Consider the following 18239-nt stretch of genomic DNA (forward strand, 5'->3'; position numbering starts at 1 on the left):
TCAAACACAGTAAAGCACAGAAGAGCCTGAGCCACTTTCCAAAATTCAAGCAACTGTGCGACTTCACTGTTCCCATACCTGCGGTGGGGGAGTTTGCGTGGTGAGACTTTTTCGGCAGGTTGAAGATCTGTTCGCCAGGGTCAGGGGGAGGGATCGCATCTTGCCCTTGCCGTGCTTCTACAGGATCGTACTCCTTCCCATCGTAGTTAGCATCATAGAATTTTTTAAACCACTGAATGAAATCCAGGTTGTCCTGGAAACGCCCCTTCACCAGCTTCTCCACCGGGATCACCTGCAATATAAAATCGCCACGTAAGCTGTGAACCTGTTTACAAGTACTTAACACAACTGAAGCATTTCCTATAAGCTATTTTCTACGTGTCCGTGATTATTCACTACTGGTCTCCCTCTCGGATTCTTGGCCAGCTATATTCTAGAATTCACCTATTTTTTCATCATATTCAAGCAAATTAAAATGCTGTAGGTGGTTCTTCTGAATTATTTCACACCTCTGAACCAATGAGATGAAACAAGGAATATCCTAGCTGTCAGAAGGGGGCTGATCCTTTTCAGGATGTATTTGATTACACAAGCATCTCCATGCAAAAATGGGCCTAGGATGTTGTGCTAGTTCAAGATTGATGGGTTTTCCCTATTTCTTTCTTTTTTAAAAAATGTTTGTTTATTTATTCTGAGACAGAATGAGGCAGTAGGGAAGAGGCAGAGAGGGCTGGCAGTGCAGAGCCTGATACAGAGCTTGAACCCATGAACTGTGAGATCATGACCTGAGCAGAAACCAAAGAGTCAAGACACTTAACTGAGTGAGCCGCCCTGGTGCCTCTTCTGTATTTCTTTCTAACACCTGCTGCTGTCGGGCTGCAATAAACTCCTGTAAGGATTACAGCCTCCAAAGGATGTGAATGAATGAGACTCAAATCAATGCAAACATACACATATCTAACGGTTTGTATGAAGCAAAATGAACTTTCCTGTTTATTTTGTTGACAATGTAGAGAGACAGCATTATAAACAACTGCCTGCTATACAGGGCCTAGCAGTTCACAGAGTACACAGGAGCACAGCTAATGCCCATGGGGGTGCACAGGGACAGACATGGGGTCTGGAGGAGGCCCTGAAGGCATTCTAGAAGAGGACGTACTCCTTATTCACCTCAACTTCTGAGACACATCGCAGCTTTTCATAGAGTAACCCTTCCTACTGGCATCCTAGACAGCCAATAGGTCCTCCCTTTAGAGGTCGTATGAGAACTCTCAGAATGATGACAGAAAGAAATGTGGGGTGACTCAGTAGCTTCACTTCAATGGGCAGCTATTTTTGAAGGAAAATGGAAAAAGAGTTATGCAAATTGTGCCATTACCACATTCTGACTTCCTCATATTTGAGTCGGAATCCTAGCTGAATGTAGGCCATGCCAGTTACAAAGCTAGGGAGTGAGTCAGATTTTGTGCACACAATTCAGACACATACCTAGGGTTGAAAGCACACAGCTTCACTGACTAAGAATGTGAACAGAAGCCATATAAATTAAATTTTCAGCAAAGCTTTGCCATCTCAGGAACTAGATACCACTGATATCCTAAACTAGACTGTCAGCACCACTTAAAAAATAGAGAACGACCTCTATCAATGATTGCTTGAAGAAAAAAAACCAACTGAAGCACTTTAGGCTAAATCATTAGCAGTACATTTTTATAATGTTCTTTAATATATTTTTTATTTTAAAGTTTTATTTATTTTGAGAGGGAGAGAGAGCACACGTGCACACAAGAAAATCAGGGAGGGGCAGACAGGGAGAGAGAATCCCAAGCAGGTTCTAAGCTGTTAGCATGGATGCTGACATGGGGCTTGATACCCATGACCCTGGGATCATGACCTGAGCCGAAATCAAGAGTCGAACATTCAAGTGACTGAGCCACTGAGGTGTCCCAGCCCTAAGTATATTTTTCAAAAAATGTTTTTGATAAAGCTAAAACTGAAATGAACTCAAGTCGAGAGACAAAGACAAGCAAGCTTTGGGAGGAGACTATTTTTCATGAAGACTTCCAATGAGGGAGACTTGGGTGTAGATCTCTCTCTTCCCAAATCTCACTGAAGTCCACCCACAGGGAAGAAGTCCTTCCACACATGCACTTAATATTTGACTTTTTATTGTATTAAATATTTTCATGTCTTCTGATTTATAATTTTGTTTATGCTGATACGGATTTTTAAGTGCCTTCTTAGAGCATAAGTCCCTTTAATTAGCAGGCTACTTTGTTTTATTTTCTGCCCAATGTGAAAATTTAGAAACAGTTTTAGATGATGGTCCTACATTAACTGTTCCAAGTAGGCATTTAACTTCTGTTAATTTCACATTTCCCATCAAAATGAAAGTTTTGGGGCCTAAGTTCAAAATCTCGGTGGCAAGCGAATCCTCACGCAGATGCTTTCTGCCTGCTGTCCTGCTCGGACAAACGTGCACAAGGACCACTGTCTATGCATGGATCCTTGGTAGAATCATCACACAGTATGCTCGAGAGGCCAGGAAAGGTGACTGGGGCCAAGCTCCCTCCACTACAAGAATTTTATCCTAAACATTCTTTAAGTATACACTTCCACGGAGATATGGAGCCCCCTAATCTGTTACATATCAAGTTGTGACTGGATGTTTTTCTTTTTAATCTAGAAGCATGTATAGAGAAAGGATACAGAAATGGATAGAGAAGTTATGCTGTTAATGTGTAACGAGAACCTATACAGCTCTGATTTAGAATAGATATATATATAAGAGCTAACTGGAAATTAACCACAGCAAAGGACAAAGTTGAAAAGACTCCAAAAAGGTTTAAATGTTAGGGGTTATATCTTTTGAAATAAAAATTCAGAGAAAACAAGGCAAGATTTTAATATTTTGGTAAGAATTCTTTCATTTAGGATGATAATTGCATTAAAAATGTGTGTGGTTTAGCAAACTTTTCTCTTTTCCTTTAACCTGTCTCTTACAACACAGTATTTAAAATTTTTGTTTCCATGTAGCCTATTTATTGCTATGATTGATGCAAAGTTGTTTGTTCTTCCCCTGCTGCCTTTTTTCTTTCCTTTATTGAAAATTTGTTTCTTCCCAAACCTATTCCCTGTAAGAGATACAGCCATGGTAAAGAATATGGATTAAATATGTATCTGAGTAACAGGAGCCATGCAGAGTGGACTTCAGTGATAGTACTCTGATGGGAGAAGAAAGGACTCCAATCTACTTTATCGGTACCACGCTGGGACACAACTCCAATATTTAAAGGGCGGGGGTGGGGGGAGGTAGTTTATGGAGACTGAACAAGAAGCTGAGTGTATATACTATGCTCAACATTTTGATACACATTCCCTCACTTTCACATCATAACTACAGAGAAAGGGGTTATAGTCCCACTTTATAGATGGGTAACTCAAAGAATTCAAGTAACCTGCTCCAATCCTGGACATGGGATACAAACGTATGCCATTTCCACTGTAACCTGCCTTTTCCCTCCAAAGGAACAAAATACACAAAGAACCACAGTGGCATCTGGCAAACAAAAACTTCTCATCTGCAATGCTAAAAAAGAACATTTTTACCTGTGTAATTACTTTTAGTTTTTAATCTAATGGCTGTTAAGTTTAGAAATTTCCTTAAATAAAAGCGTTATACAAATATAGGAAGTGAGAGCTGAAACTTTATGCTAGGTACAGACCCCCAATGACTTTGACAATATTGAGGTATATGCCTTCAGATTTTTGCATTTTGGCACAAAAATAATTTTCAGGAAAGATTATGCATTTTATGGAGGTAGAAGTTTCTTACCTTATCAACATTCATTCGCTTAAACGATGCTTGCAGAAGTTTAAAATTGTGAATATACTCATGCTCCAACTTTGCTTGAAATTTTACTTTCTTCAAACTAATGCAGCCTGGAAAGAGCATGTCCATGAACTGGCAATAAGCAGCCCCTGGAAAGAAAGGAGAAAAAGGCTGATTAAGTCTGACTGTTCCCAAGTGTGACTGAGGACTGTTAGGCAGGAAGGAGCCCCCCAGCTGTGTGATCCTCTCCTCAATGTGCTGGGAGCCCAAGATGGAAAGGACTGTGCCTCCATGCAGCTCCCGCCACTTTTCCCATTCCTAGCCACTGTGGCATTGATGCTGTGTTCACCAGAGCATCCCCACATTCCACAATGAACAGAAATACTTTTTTAAAAAATGCTTATCTATTTTGAGAGAGACAGAGAGAGAGAAAGAGAGAAAGCGTGAGCAGAGGAGGAGCAGAGAGAGAGACAGAGAGAGAAAGAGAGAGAGAGAGACCTAAGCAAGCTTCACGCTGCTAGTACAGAGCCTGATGCAGGGCTCCAACACATTAACTGCGAGATCATGCCCTGAGTTGATACCAAGAGTTGGTTTAAGCAATGGAGCCATCCAGGCACCCCAATACGTTTTGAGAGAGAGAAAATGCTAGTGTGCACAAGGCGGGAGACAGGGAAAGGGAGAGAGAGAATCTTAAGCAGTCTCCACACCCAGGGCAGAAAGAGGCGAGGATTGATCTCATGACCCTGGGATCATGTCCTAAGCCAAAATCAAGAGTCAGATGCTTAATCCACTGGGCCACCCAGGTGCCCCTAGAAATACTTTAATGGCAAGGAACTCAGGGTTAGAATAACTCTTCTTAGCTTCTATCAGAAAAAAAGGAACACTTTTTTCTTCCCTCTAGATGCTACCTTCTCCAAGTTATCAAAATATACAGATGAAAACAGAAATTTTAAACATAAGAAAACTACAAAATTTCTCATGAAATGCCTAGCTCAAAAAATACACATGCAAATACGAATATACCCAAGCTGTTTTATATCCATCTTGCAAAATGACTTAGGTGAAACTGGATAACTAAACCATCTAATGCCAAAAACAGTTGTATACCAATTTAATTCCAGTCTAGAGCAATGGGGTCCTATATTAACATGAAGGATGAAGACAAGGAGACTCTGAAACTTCCAGAAGTTCCGAGTCATGCTGTTTATGACTGAGAAATAAAAATAACAGAAATGTTCAATGAGTCTCCTGAGGAAACGATCATAGAAAAAAGGATTAAGCCTTTCATATGTATTTTTTTAATGAAGAACTCTTACATCATGACAATTTCCACTAGAAAATCCTAGCAAGATCATGTTTATGGATTCATATCTTCTTAATAGTTAGGGCTATAGGCATTCAGAAAAAGAAATTCAAAGCCAGAAGGAGGAAAAGTAATTGAGTGGCAAGAATGGGAACAAGATGCCATTTCTGTCCCCCCCCCCCCGCCCCCTTCTTCAGATCTCTTGGTCTGTTTCTATCATGTGCCCACGATGGCTTTTCTGTAACATGAAGGACTTCCCCTCATCTTCTGGCATTAAGGTTTCTGTGGGAAGCTCTTTATTCTATTCGGGTGATTTACCTTTACATGGGAAGAAGCCAAATGATCTCTTATGTCACACAGATGTTGAGCATCCTTTACTGAGATAGGAATCTAAGAGAGAGAGAACAAAGTGTCCGGGATCTAAGGGTTGCCTCAACAGGAAGTGGTGCGGCAACTCCTTGTTCAGAGGTAATAGTATACAGGCATGAAATATAGTCCATGGTAAAACCACCTCCAGAGTCTTTGCACCTATGAGGTTTCTCCTTAGATGCCCATACCCTGAGCATGAACTAGTAACATTCCTACTCAAGCAGATGGGTTCTGTTAAAAACAAAACAAAGCCAAATAAAAACCACTGGAGGAGAGAAGAGAGACATCACAATCTTGGGGGACATTCTTACAGTCATAATTCAATTATTCAGGTCTTCCTTTTCAAGTACCACCAGATGGAACAAATTCAAATAGCCATTTGAACATTATTTTTGCCAGAGATGAGGAGGTCTATAAACACAACGGTCTCATCACCTGCTTTTTGCAGAATTATTTTTCTCTAGCATCCAGCATAAAATGTACTTATGAAGATCCAGATACCTATGTATTCTTAAAAACCAACCAACCAAGTCACTCACTTCCAAAATTTACAAAGTAGTAACAGCTTTTGGATAAAAAACAAACTTGAATACAGGGAGGGGAAAAAGGAAAAACCCTCTCTAGTTCACCTAAAGAGAGGCACTTTAATGTTCTGGTATATACCATTTTAGTATTAGTTTTTAAATTTTAGGAGACTGATCCTCATCTGGGTCACATTTAAAACTGACATTATGTTTTATTTATTTCTGAGAGAGAGAGAGAGAGAGAAAGAGAGAGAGACAGACAGACAGCATGAAAAGGGGAGGGTCAGAGAAAGAGGGAGATACAGAATCTGAAACAGAATCTGAAATCTGTCAGCACAGAGCCCAACGCGGGGCTCGAACCCACGAACCATGAGATCATGACCTGAGCTGAAGTCGGATGCTTAACCGACTGAGTCACCCAGGCGCCCCATGTCTGACATTTTTAATGGCTGATTTTCATATCATGCTAAGCAACTTCCCCAAACCAAGATTAGATATTCACATATATTTTCTTCAAGTATTTTGTGGTCTCAAGTTTTACATTTACATCCTGAATTCAGGCAGAATTTATTTTGGTCTAGGACATAGAAGATGGCTCCAATTTTAGTTACTCCAAATGTTAGTGGGAATCTGTCATTTTTGGCTCCCCAACACTTGGGCACTTTCCCACCTGGTTGATGCTACAGTGCCCTGAATTCCGTCTCAGTACAGATAGGGGGCAAATATCCTTTTCCCCATCCCCAGCAGTCAACATGCAGGCCTGTGACCTGGGCTATGTTTGGGGCTCAAGAGTCTTGACAGTGACAGAAATACACAAGAAATATTAGAATTTAATCACAGTAGCATTGGTGGGATCTAGAGTCCTGTGACAGCAAAACAGTGGCATCCTAGTCCAGTAGCAAGAATGGTTGCTTGGTTTCTCAAGGATGCCAAGCTACCAAATATCCTTCCTGTGAGTTTGTCTCTGCTTAAGCTTCCACAATTATTTTCTGCTATTTTCTTTCCTTTCTTTATGGGGGGGGGCGCGTGTGTGTGTGTGAGTACAGCTTTTTGTTCTATTTTTATTGAAGTCCAGTAGATTTAGAGTAGAATCCAGTGATTTATCTCTTACATATGACACCCAGTGCTCATCCTGAAAAGTGCCTTCCTGAATGCTCATCACCATTTACCCCATCCCACACCCCCCACCAGCAACCTTCATTTTCTGCTATTTTCAACCATAAATGCCAACTGTTAGAGTAAACTAAGCGTTGACATCATTTCGTAAATAATCTATATTTTTCCCATTATCTTCACTATATATTCCTTTACTAATACATGCATTTAGGTCTCTTTCCAGACTTGAAATAATTTTGGTCTGTCCCAGTGATAGGTTCATATTATTTGCTAATTACATGCTATAATGTGTTATTACCTATAGAGTAATTTCCCCTTTCTCAAAATTGTCCCAAACTTTATCATTCATTTATTCTATTTTTGTGTTTGTCATTCATGGCATATAGAAAATAGATTTCCTTTGAAAATTAATCATTTGCTAAGTAACAGCTCTATTGAGATACAACTCCTTTATCATAAAGTTTAACCTTTTAAAATACAGTTGATTCTTGAGCAACATCGGGGTTACAGGCACTGACCCTCCCATACAGTTAAAAATCTACATGTAAGTTTAGACTCTCCAAAATCCAAACCACAAATAACCTACTGCTGACCAGAAGACTTAATAATAACAGTTGACACATTCTGTAGGTTATGTATTTTCTATTCAAATACTGCCTTCTTATAATAAAGCAAGCTAGAGAAGATGTTAGGAAAATCATAAGAAAAAAACATTTACAAAACTGTACTGTATTTATCTAAGAAAACATACACATGTAAGTGGATCAGTGCAGTTCAAATCCATGTTGTTCAAGGATCAGCTGTAAACAATTCTGTGCCTCTGAAGATATTCATAGAATCGTGCATCCATCACTACTATTTAATTGCAGAAGATTTTCATTATCACCAAAATAAACTCCATACCTCTTAGGGGCCACTCTATCCCCTCCCCTCTGCCCTGATCCTGATAACCAACCAGTAATCTATTTTCTGTCTCTATGGACCTGCCTCTTGTGGATATTTTATATAAACACATACAAAATATGTAGTCTTTGGGTCTGGTTTACCTTAGCAAAATCTTTTCAAGGTTAATCCATGTTGTGGTGTGTAGTGGAACATCATATTCCTTTCTACAGCTTAATAATACTCTATTGTATGTATATGCCACATTTCATTGATTTACTCATCAGTTGGTGAACATTTGGGTTTTTACTTTTGGGCTATTAGGAGCAATGCTACTATGAACTCTCGTGTACAAGACTGTATGCGGACTTAAGTTTTCACTTCTCTTGGGATATGGTACACCTCCATGTTTAACATGTAAGGAACTGCCAAACTTTTTTTTATTTTACATTCCCACCAGCAACATACAAGGATAGTAATTTCTCCACATCTGCACTAGCGCTTACTGTCTTTTGGATTCTAGCCATCCTAATAGGTGTAAATTTTGATTTAATTTCCCTAAAGACTAATAATATTAAACCTCATTTTCATATGCTTTTTGGCTATTTCTATATCTTCTTTGGAAAACTGTTTATGCAAATCCTTTGCCAATTTTTAACTTGGGTAATTTTTTCCTTTTATTGGTAAGGTGAAAATTCTACATTTTAGATACAAGTCTCTAATCAGATATCTAATTTGCAAACACTTCCTCAAACAGATATGTAATTTGTGGACTGCCTTTTCACTTTCTTAATGGCATCCTTTGAAGCACACACATTTTTATTTTTGATGCAGCACAGTTTCTTGCTTTTGTCATTTCTAACAAACCACTGCCTGCCTAATCCAATATCATAAGGATTTACACCTATATTTTCTTCTAAAAGTGGTATAGCTTTAGTTCATGCACTTAGGTCAGTGGTTCATTTTGAATTATTTCTTATACATGGTGTAAAGTTTGGGTCTTTGTTATTTTGCATGTAACTATTCAGTTGTGGCACCATTGTTGAAAAGACTATACTTTCCATTTAATTGTCTTGGCACTCTTGTTGAAAATCAACTAGCTATTGATGGCACAGTTTACTATTTCTGGAGTCTCAATTCTATATGTCTAACTTTGTACAGTAACTGTCTTGATTACTGTAGCTTTGTAGTCAGTTTTGAAATAAAAAGCAGAAGTCCTCCAACTTTGTTTTTCCTTTTCAAACAGGTATTCTGGTTCCTTTGCATTTCCATATTAGTTTTAAGATCAGGTTGTCAATTTCTGACAGGGATTGGATGACAGAGGCTTGGAAAGTATTAGCATCTTAACAATAATAAGTCTAATCCATGAACATGGGATATCTTTAATAATGTTTTAAAGTTTCCAGTATATAAGTCTTTCACTTAAAAATTTTTATTTTCTTCAATTCTACTGTAAGTGGAACTGTATTCTTACTTCTATTTTTGGATTGTTCATTGTTAATAGAAATATAATTGGTATTTGGATACTTATCTTGTATATCCTACAACCTTGCTTAACTCATTTCAGTTATTATAGTTTTTTTTTAGGGGGGGTGCTTAGGATTTCTCTGCATAAAAGATCATGACATCCATAAATACAGATATGTTACTACTTCCTTTCCAATCTGAATGCTTATTTTTCTTGCCCAAATGCCCTGGCTTGAACTTTAATAGAACGTTGAATAGAAGTGCTGTCAATGTACATCCTTGTCTGGTCATAATGGGGGAAAGCATCTAGCTTTTCACCACTAAGTGGGCTGTTAGCTGCAAGTTTCTCATTATCAGAGGAAGTTGCCTTTTTAAACATTTATTTCAATGTTTATTTTTGAAAGAGCATGAGGGGGTGGGGCAGAGAGAGAGAGAGAGAGAGAGAGAGGGAGGGAGGGAGGGAGGGAGGGAGGGAGACACAGAATCCTAAGCAGGCTGCAGGCTCTGAGCTGTCAGCACAGAGCCTGATGTGGGGCTCAAACCCATGAACCATGAAACCATGACCTGAGCCGAAGTCAGACGCTTAACCGACTAAGCCATGCAGGCACCCCAGAGGAAGTTGCCTTCTATTCCTAATATTTTTTTATAGTTTATTTTACTTTTGAGACAGAGAGAGACAGAGCATGAGGGGGGAGGGGCAGAGAGAGAGGGACATAGAATCTGAAACAGGCTCCAGGCTCTGAGCTAGCTGTCAGCACAGAGCCCGACGTGGGGCTCGAACCCACGAACCGTGAGATCTGACCTGAGCCGAAGTCAGATGCTCAACCGACTGAGCCACTCAGGTGCCCCCTATTCCTAATATTTTTAACATAAAAAGGTGAATTTTGTCAAATGTTCTCTACATCTAAAGATTACCACATGGCTTTTGTCCCTTATTTGTTGAGAAACTGGGTCTATATTTATAAGAAATATTTGTCTGTAGTTTTGTTTTTGTTTTGTAGTTTTCCTGTGTATCTCTGGTTTGGGTTGATACTGGCCTCACAACGTAAGTTGGAAAGTGTTTCTTCCTCTTATTTTTTCAAAGAATTAGTGGAAGGTTGGGTTTTTTTTGGTTTTGTTTTGTTTTAACATTTGGTAGATTTCACCATTGAAGTCATATTACTCATCAGATCTCTTATTATATACATCTATTAAGAATTACTATTTTAGGGGCGCCTGGGTGGCTTAGTCGGTTAAGCGTCCGACTTTCGCTTGGGTCATGATCTCGCGGTTCGTGGGTTCGAGCCCCGCATCGGACTCTGTGCTGACTGCCAGCTCAGAGCCTGGAGCCTGTTTCAGTCTGTGACTCCCTCTCTCTCTGACCCTCCCCTGCTCATGCTGTCTCTCTCTCTCTCCTAGAAATAAATAAAAAAAAAAAAAAAAAAAAAAAGAATTACTATTTTAAGTTTCAGTAGTTATGTGTTTCTAAGTGTTTATCCATTTTATCTAGGCTATTTGGTTTTTAAATATTCATTTCCTAACTTATGAGTTCTAATAAATTTTCAACTGTTCGTCTTTAGTTTTCTAAGGAGAAATACATAAAAAGATACATTTTTGTACTATATTTTTGTGTACGTATATATATATGTTTATATATGTAGTTTTTCTTTAATAAAATATCTCATATTCTTCCTCTAAGTCAGTTATTGGCCACTGGTTTCTGATAGAAAAGAAGTATTTTTCTGAGTTTTACCAAGAGTTGTTATCAGGAAGGGATCCTGAGTTTTACCAACTACCATTTCAGCAACTGTGGAGACAATAAAAATGTTTTTCCTTTGATCTATTAAGTTGATCAATCACATTCACTGATTTCCTAATGCTGAATCATCTTTGCATCATTAGAGTTAAGTCCTACTTGGTGATATTTATGAAGTTTTTATTACAGTGCTGGTCATGATCTCACAGTTTGTGGGTTTGAGCCCCGCTCACAGCTCAGAGCCTGGAGCCTGCTTCGGATTCTGTGTCTCCCTTTCTCTGCTCCTCCCTGATTCATGCTCGGTCTCTCAAAAATGAATAAAAATTAAAAAAATACACTGGGGGAAATTTTCATAATTTGGGGAGTCTAAAAGCTTGTGCATTTATAAAAAAGAAAAGGATTTGATTAGGTTACTAATGGCACAGTCTACTAGCTGTATATGCTCAGCTTCTTCCACCTTAACTATGCTTTCAGAACCACATAAGCATCAAACAGATGGAGTAATTTTTCTCCAATAGGTAATGCAGAAAGAGTAAACCATATTAACATCTCAAATAATCATTTAAGGTATTCTATCTTAGGTCAGATTTTCTGGAGTCAAAGGAACCCCTGAAAATTTTTAAGAAATATTTTATTGACCTTGGGGAGCTACGCTTAAGATTTGTTGTCGCTGCCCCTGGGTATGTCCACTTGGGTATTTTCAACTTCCCCTTTCCCAAATCTCTAGTGCACAAGAGCCATCATGAAAAGGATACTATGAAATTAATTGTTGTTACTAAGAACATGGTTAAGGGTTCTTGTTGGGGTAGAAAACTATAATCATGGCACAACTTGAACAAGGCTATTGTAGTCTCCTTTCTGTCAAAGGCTAACCCCCCAGCTGTGCTCTAGATCACATCTCAGCTTATCCTCTCATTGAGGTCATGACTCCTACTACCTTCAGTCTGTTAGAAATTGCAATGCTCTGATATCATTTGACTTTGACAAAATAAAAATCTTTCTTCTTAATTTCACATAATCCTTTAGCTATTGTACCATTTGTCTCCTCCTATTTACAGCAAAATTTGACAAAGTTGTCCTTATTTCCATTGTTTCATCTACCATTCAAACCAATTCTATTGTTTTCCAATCTTACCAAGTTTTCGCCAAGGTCATCAACAGCTTCTGTTACCAAAACTAATAGTCCTCTTTCTTCATCCAGCTCAACACCTCTGAATACTATCTGTCTTGTTGCCCATTCTCTTCTTGAAGTTCTGGATTTTCTCCCTTACACAGAATGGACACCAAAGAACTAATCAATTCAGCAATCATTACTCTTGCCCTTGAAGTCTCCACAAATCTGAATGCTCTTCGCTGACAGACACACAGATTTTTGGGCCATTTCATTAACCTTGCAGTAACATGGCCTACATTTTGCACAGATCCCACTTCCATCAAATTATGCTAAGGCTGCCATTATTCAGATCACATACCACTCCTTACTAAGGAGACTAACATGGTTTCCTAGGAAGTCACTATGAACTCCTTTCCTGGTCTATAGTGACCTGTGACGTGGCCTCTGTCTACCTCTCCCTTGTCTAACTTCCCTTAGGAAGCTCCTTTTGCACTGGCTTCCTTGCTGTTTCTGGAACAATCCAGGTCTGTTTCTGGATTATGACCTTTACATAGGCTGTTTCCTCTGGACCTTTACATTCTTCTTGCCATTCATATCAAGGCTTGGATGTCACCTACCGGGAAAGGCCCTCCCATCCCATACCATCTGAAGGGATTCTCCTGTCACTCTTCATCACATCATCCTGTTTTAGGTCTATTTTATTAATTCATATGTTAGTGTGTGGTTTCCCTTGCTGCAATAGGCTTCAAGAGAACTTACATTTTATCTGTCAGGTCCCTTCTGTATCCAAGCCTTTCATAGTGTGGCCTTTGATATCTGGTCAATGAATCAAGGTTTACAGGTTGTAGCAGTTGAACCCCAACAAGGGCTGGTCAATCACAAAATTCTAATGTTACCGAAGTCCCAAATAAGAGGAGAGGAAGGAAGAGTTGCTACATATTTTAAGAACTGACTGGGGCAAAAAAAAAAAAAAAAATTGACTGGGGCAAAAACTAAGCAAAAACAAAAACAAAAAACAAAACGAAAAAAACCTAAAAAAAAACAAACACAAAAAAAAACCCAATCTAAACTAAGAACTGCTCTGGAAACTGTGCAGAAAGGTGAAACATAAGCTTCAAAAGGCTAAATATAACACTCTTGTAAAAAGCAATCCAAATTGTAGGATGCTGTGCTTAACAAGATCATGGTGGGCCATGCTCTGAGCCTGTGAACTCAAGGTACTACTGCAGTTATGAAGATCAAGTTCTGAAAATGAGGAAATAAGTAGAAAATAAGGAAAATACTCTGTCATTATACAGTGCCATGCTATGCCTTCACAAGGTTCCAGTTGTTACACATCAAAAGTGACATAACGGAGCTAAAAGTTTTAGGACAGGAATCCAAAATGAATAGGTGAGGCACTGTATAAAGGCAGAGCTCAAAAATGAATACGTAACACTCAAAAGATTCAAGAATGTACAATTTAAGTCTATGGAATCATGAAAAGCAAGAGAAGACAATCTCATTTCTACCAGATTCCAAGATTTAACATTACATTAATATCAGGATAAACTGACATTTTTAAAAGGAAATGTTCAGACAACAAAAAGGGAAATATTAATTTATAGATTATATCATGCCAAGAAATAAATGAAAGTACTCACATTTATGTAAAATCTGTTAAAGCTTTCCTATCGATTTTTAACCTTTGGAACCTCACAGAAATATTTTTGTTATCACCATCCTGTTTTACAGACTTGGGAACAAAGTGAAATAACAGAAGTGGAATTTATACTCTATCTGAACCTCAATTTCTTAAACATTTCCTCTTCTCTATGCTGCTTCTAGGACATTATAAGCAAAAATTCAAAGAAAGTTCGGAAATTTTCTAGATTATATTCTGAAAGAAGTCATAAAACGAACTGGAGAACACATGAACCTTTCAGACTGAGGTCAGGGGTAGAGGGCCAGCTGTACCTTTTCTAGTTACAGGAGAATTTGGGCTGGACAGATAGTTCATTTACCTGTCCCTGTGTCGTGATTTTATATTTTAGTATATATACGCTCATAAGAATTTCATTTTACATATTTTTGTAATGTATATACGAAAATATATTGAAAATATTATATATATTATTGTCAAAGTCTCATAGCACTTTCCCTAGAAATGTGACATCATCTGTGGAGAAGACCTTACTTAGGCTATATTGGGTTTTGCCACAAGAGCTACTCAAATTGCCCATCTGATGTTCTCACAGGCCAAAGAACTATTACATAGAAATGTTTGTATCATCGGATTCAATTTCAACTTTCCACCATCTTAGGTGTTCTTGATGAAGGATCCTAAGAAGGACAACCTTAATTTACTGGACACATCTTCTATCTGTCATTACAGGTAAAGGACTTAACAAAGCTTCTTCAATTACAACCACAAAGTGGGCAGAGAAGGACAGAGAAATGAGCTGCTGGTCTTTGGAGCTAAGCCTTAATCATCTTGAACAGACTATGACAGGTCATCATACCTTTCTAAAACAGCAGTATTCCTATCTGCAAAATGTCAAGTTTAGATAGATCTCCAAGCTCTAAACTTAAATGATTCTCCAATTCTGTCACCAACTTCTCTTTTAAGGGATACTTGATATTTCTGCTAATTAGAAGACAACAATGCTTCATTCTCATGACTAAGTCTTTTCCCAGCACTCCGGCCCAGTCTTTGCCATCTTTTGTCATGGTTGCTGGAAGACACACTAGGACACCACTGCGTTTGGAGTAATGCTCCCAGGGGCACACCCGCCCTGGGAGGGCAGTTCTCCCACGTATTCCTCCTTGAGCTCTTGACATTTATATACTCAGCAACATAACTGTGTTCTCTGTCACCTTCAACAGTTGAACTAAAGAGCTTTCACATCAGAATACTGTTTTTACACAATCATCGCAGAATCATTTCGGCTCTATTTTTGCATCTGGCCCTGTCATTCCTTGAATATGGTCTGCAAGAGCATGTCTGTAACTAAAGCTCCCATCTCATGTTGAAGGCAGTATTCTATTCCCCTCTGGGAAATCAGCTTCCTAACAAGGAAAGTGAGGCTGCAAAATACAGGGTTACAGATTTCCAGCACATCAGCAGAAATCTCCCTACCTACACAAAGGCAAGGCTTGAGGAGCTTAATGGTAACTGTGAAAATAATGCTTTGAAACACTAACATTTTAAAGGAATTAAAAATCCTAAAGTTCAGCTGCATCTTTCTAATCCAACAAAAATACGATTAAGTTTGTAGTAGCTCTGTTTTTGTTTTTCTAGGCATCGGCTTGATAGCTTCAGTTACCACAGTATGATTTAACTTCCTTAAACTTAGGGCACTGTCGATTTCACCTGCCCTGAGTCCCAAGTGCAAAAAATAAAGATCCAGAGGTTCAGAAATCTGGTTTCATCGGAGCTTGTTCCCTGGAATTCCCACAGTCCTCAACTGAGCTTCCTGCTTCTTCCCACTGTTTGGAGTGATGTCAAACTTTTTATTCATATTTTAAATAAGTCCCAAAGACAAGTAAGTTTTAAATGGATTCCATAAAGAGGAACAGGAGTAATAACCAGCAGGAAGATTTCAACTCCCGCAGACATAGACAGAGAAGGCTTATGTGAATTGTGCAAGTGCTGAAAAGCACCCCATCCTTACCCTTCTCCACATACAGAGTAAGTTGTCAAAGGACATTTTCATCTCTTCTTTCACACAAGAAATATGCCAGCGATCACTATTCAGGCAGATGGAGTTTTAAGAGCATCAGCAGAAAGACTACATGCCCTTGCCAATCCATGTGGTTGGGCTCTCATCTGATAGGTACACTCAGGTTTTTACTAGTTCAGAGGATGTAAAGCCTTCTGAAATATCTTATGACTTCCAATTATTAAGTAACAGAAATGGTACGTACAGCATAAGAAATATTATCGATAATAATTATACAGCAACAGATGAAATATACTTACTATGGTGAGCATTTCATAATGTATTTAATTGTTGGTCACTATGCTGTAACCAGAAACTAATATTATAGAATACCTTATTTCAATAAAAATAAAAAATTACAATCATAAGGCTAAAGCAAATTGCAGTTAAAGGTGTTAACATTCTCTACTTACAATCTACCTTCAAGAAGCAAGAATACTTTTTAAAATGTACTGTTACATTTAGACTGGATTTTTATTAAGAAAATTGCAGAGCAAGGTTGAAAGTGAGACCTGCCATAGAGAAAAAACTGATCAGGTATTAAGATCAATGTACTAAGGCGATTTCAAAGTGCTTTTTCACCAAATAAATAAATAACCATGGAAGAATAAAGATTTTATTTTTCAAAAGGACTGTCAATGTAGCAAAAAATCTACATATGAAACAGCCCTTAAGATCTTATGTATCATTTTTTTCAAAAATTTTTAACATTTTAAATTCTATTGAGAGACAGAACATGAGCCAGGGAGGGACAGAGAAAGAGGGAGACAGAGAATCTGAAGCAGGCTCTAGGCTCTGAGCTGTTAGTACAGAGCCCAATGCAGGGCTCAAACTCATGAACCATGAGATCATGACCTGAGCTATTAAGTGGGGCCCTTAAATGACTGAGTCACCAAGGTGCTCATATCAATATTTTTAAATAAAAGGTCAATTTTAGCGAAATAATTAGAGATTATAATGGATAGAAATGTACAATACACAGAAGAGAGCTGCTATTTTAAGGGTGGTATTTGTGAAATAATTGTTGCAGAAACTATTCTAACTCTCAGCTGAAAATTAGAATGTGAAGAATGCTTAAGTAATAACTGGACTATTTCCAGTTGTTGTTTTTTTTTTTTCAACTAAATGGTGATTACCCTGTAACTTGTCATCTTGTGTTTCAAAGCTTTTAGGGAAAAATATAAAACTTCAAATCTGTCTATTGATACAAAAAAAGATTCAGCCAAATAAAAGAATAAGGAAGTGGGAGATGAAGAATCATCTTGTTGATTTGAAATACTTTCCATTTGCTAGTCGACAATCCAGGGCTGGAAACTTGGTTTCGCTTCTAGTTTCCAACACCAGGGATTTCCTTTAGGGTAATGCACTCAAATTTTACCAAAACAAGCTGTCTTGACACATCCAGCTTCATACGGAAAAGACCTGGCCTCTATATGGGAATCAAGAATGAAGGAAGTAGAAGCACTTGGAGCACAGGCAGGCATGATGTGCAGGACAAAAGGTCACTGACTTCCAGGGAGTCTGATACTGAAACTGGCAGCGAGATGTCCCAATAGCTGAACTCCCAGAATGGAGCTAAAGTTAGCATTTGGCATTCCAGACACAGGAAAAAAGGAAGCACAAAATGCCTTTCTTACAAATGAAAAACAAGGTAGAAAAGTACATGTGAAACCCACTCTGAAGGGGTCACTTTTCTTTTAGGGTCATCAAAACAAAAACTTCTGTAAAGCTATGACATCAGGGGACAGTTTCCTTACACGTGCACTCGATATTTTCACGTTGTTTTGAATCACCTTCTCTACTTCAATGGACAATTTTTAAGTGTTGAAATTACCGGACTGTTTAAAAAGGGAAGATTTTAATTAAGAAAAGCTTGAGGCGGTGACTGTAATCAGAAAAGATGAATTTTGTACCTAATTTTTGTGATTATAGATCACTGCTTTTAAAAAAAAAAAGCCAATCTGTAGGTGACATATAGGTATGTCATTTTATTTATCAATGAAAAACCAGTGAACCACCAAATACTTACTGAGGAATATGATTTTACTTAAAGAATCAAGTTTGAGAGACCAGAGACATAGGAAAACCAGCCAACGCACCAGATTGCAAGTGCTAAAGTGTATGGCAGAGACACAAATACTAGAGGGCTTAGTTCAAAAATTTTGCCCAAGAAAAAGCCAAGAAAAAGTAATCAAT

The 18239-nt window shown here is 38.3% G+C and overlaps 1 protein-coding gene across 2 annotated transcripts in view; it reads right to left on the bottom strand.

Moving 5' to 3' along the window:
- The window catches only part of MAPRE2 (microtubule associated protein RP/EB family member 2), a 129346-nt gene that overhangs the window by 34913 nt on the left and 76194 nt on the right, over positions 1–18239 (bottom strand). For both annotated transcript variants that reach the window (XM_039238889.1, XM_039238888.1), the window contains exons 3-4: positions 3836–3981; positions 79–292 (exon numbers count right to left, since the gene is read on the bottom strand). In XM_039238889.1, coding sequence (XP_039094820.1) covers positions 79–292; positions 3836–3981 — 360 coding nt within the window. The remainder of the gene's footprint in view (positions 1–78; positions 293–3835; positions 3982–18239) is intronic.

This window comes from Hyaena hyaena, unplaced genomic scaffold (assembly GCF_003009895.1).
Source record: "Hyaena hyaena isolate Hyena2069 unplaced genomic scaffold, ASM300989v1 scaffold_150, whole genome shotgun sequence".
NCBI classification, from domain to species: Eukaryota; Metazoa; Chordata; class Mammalia; order Carnivora; family Hyaenidae; genus Hyaena; species Hyaena hyaena.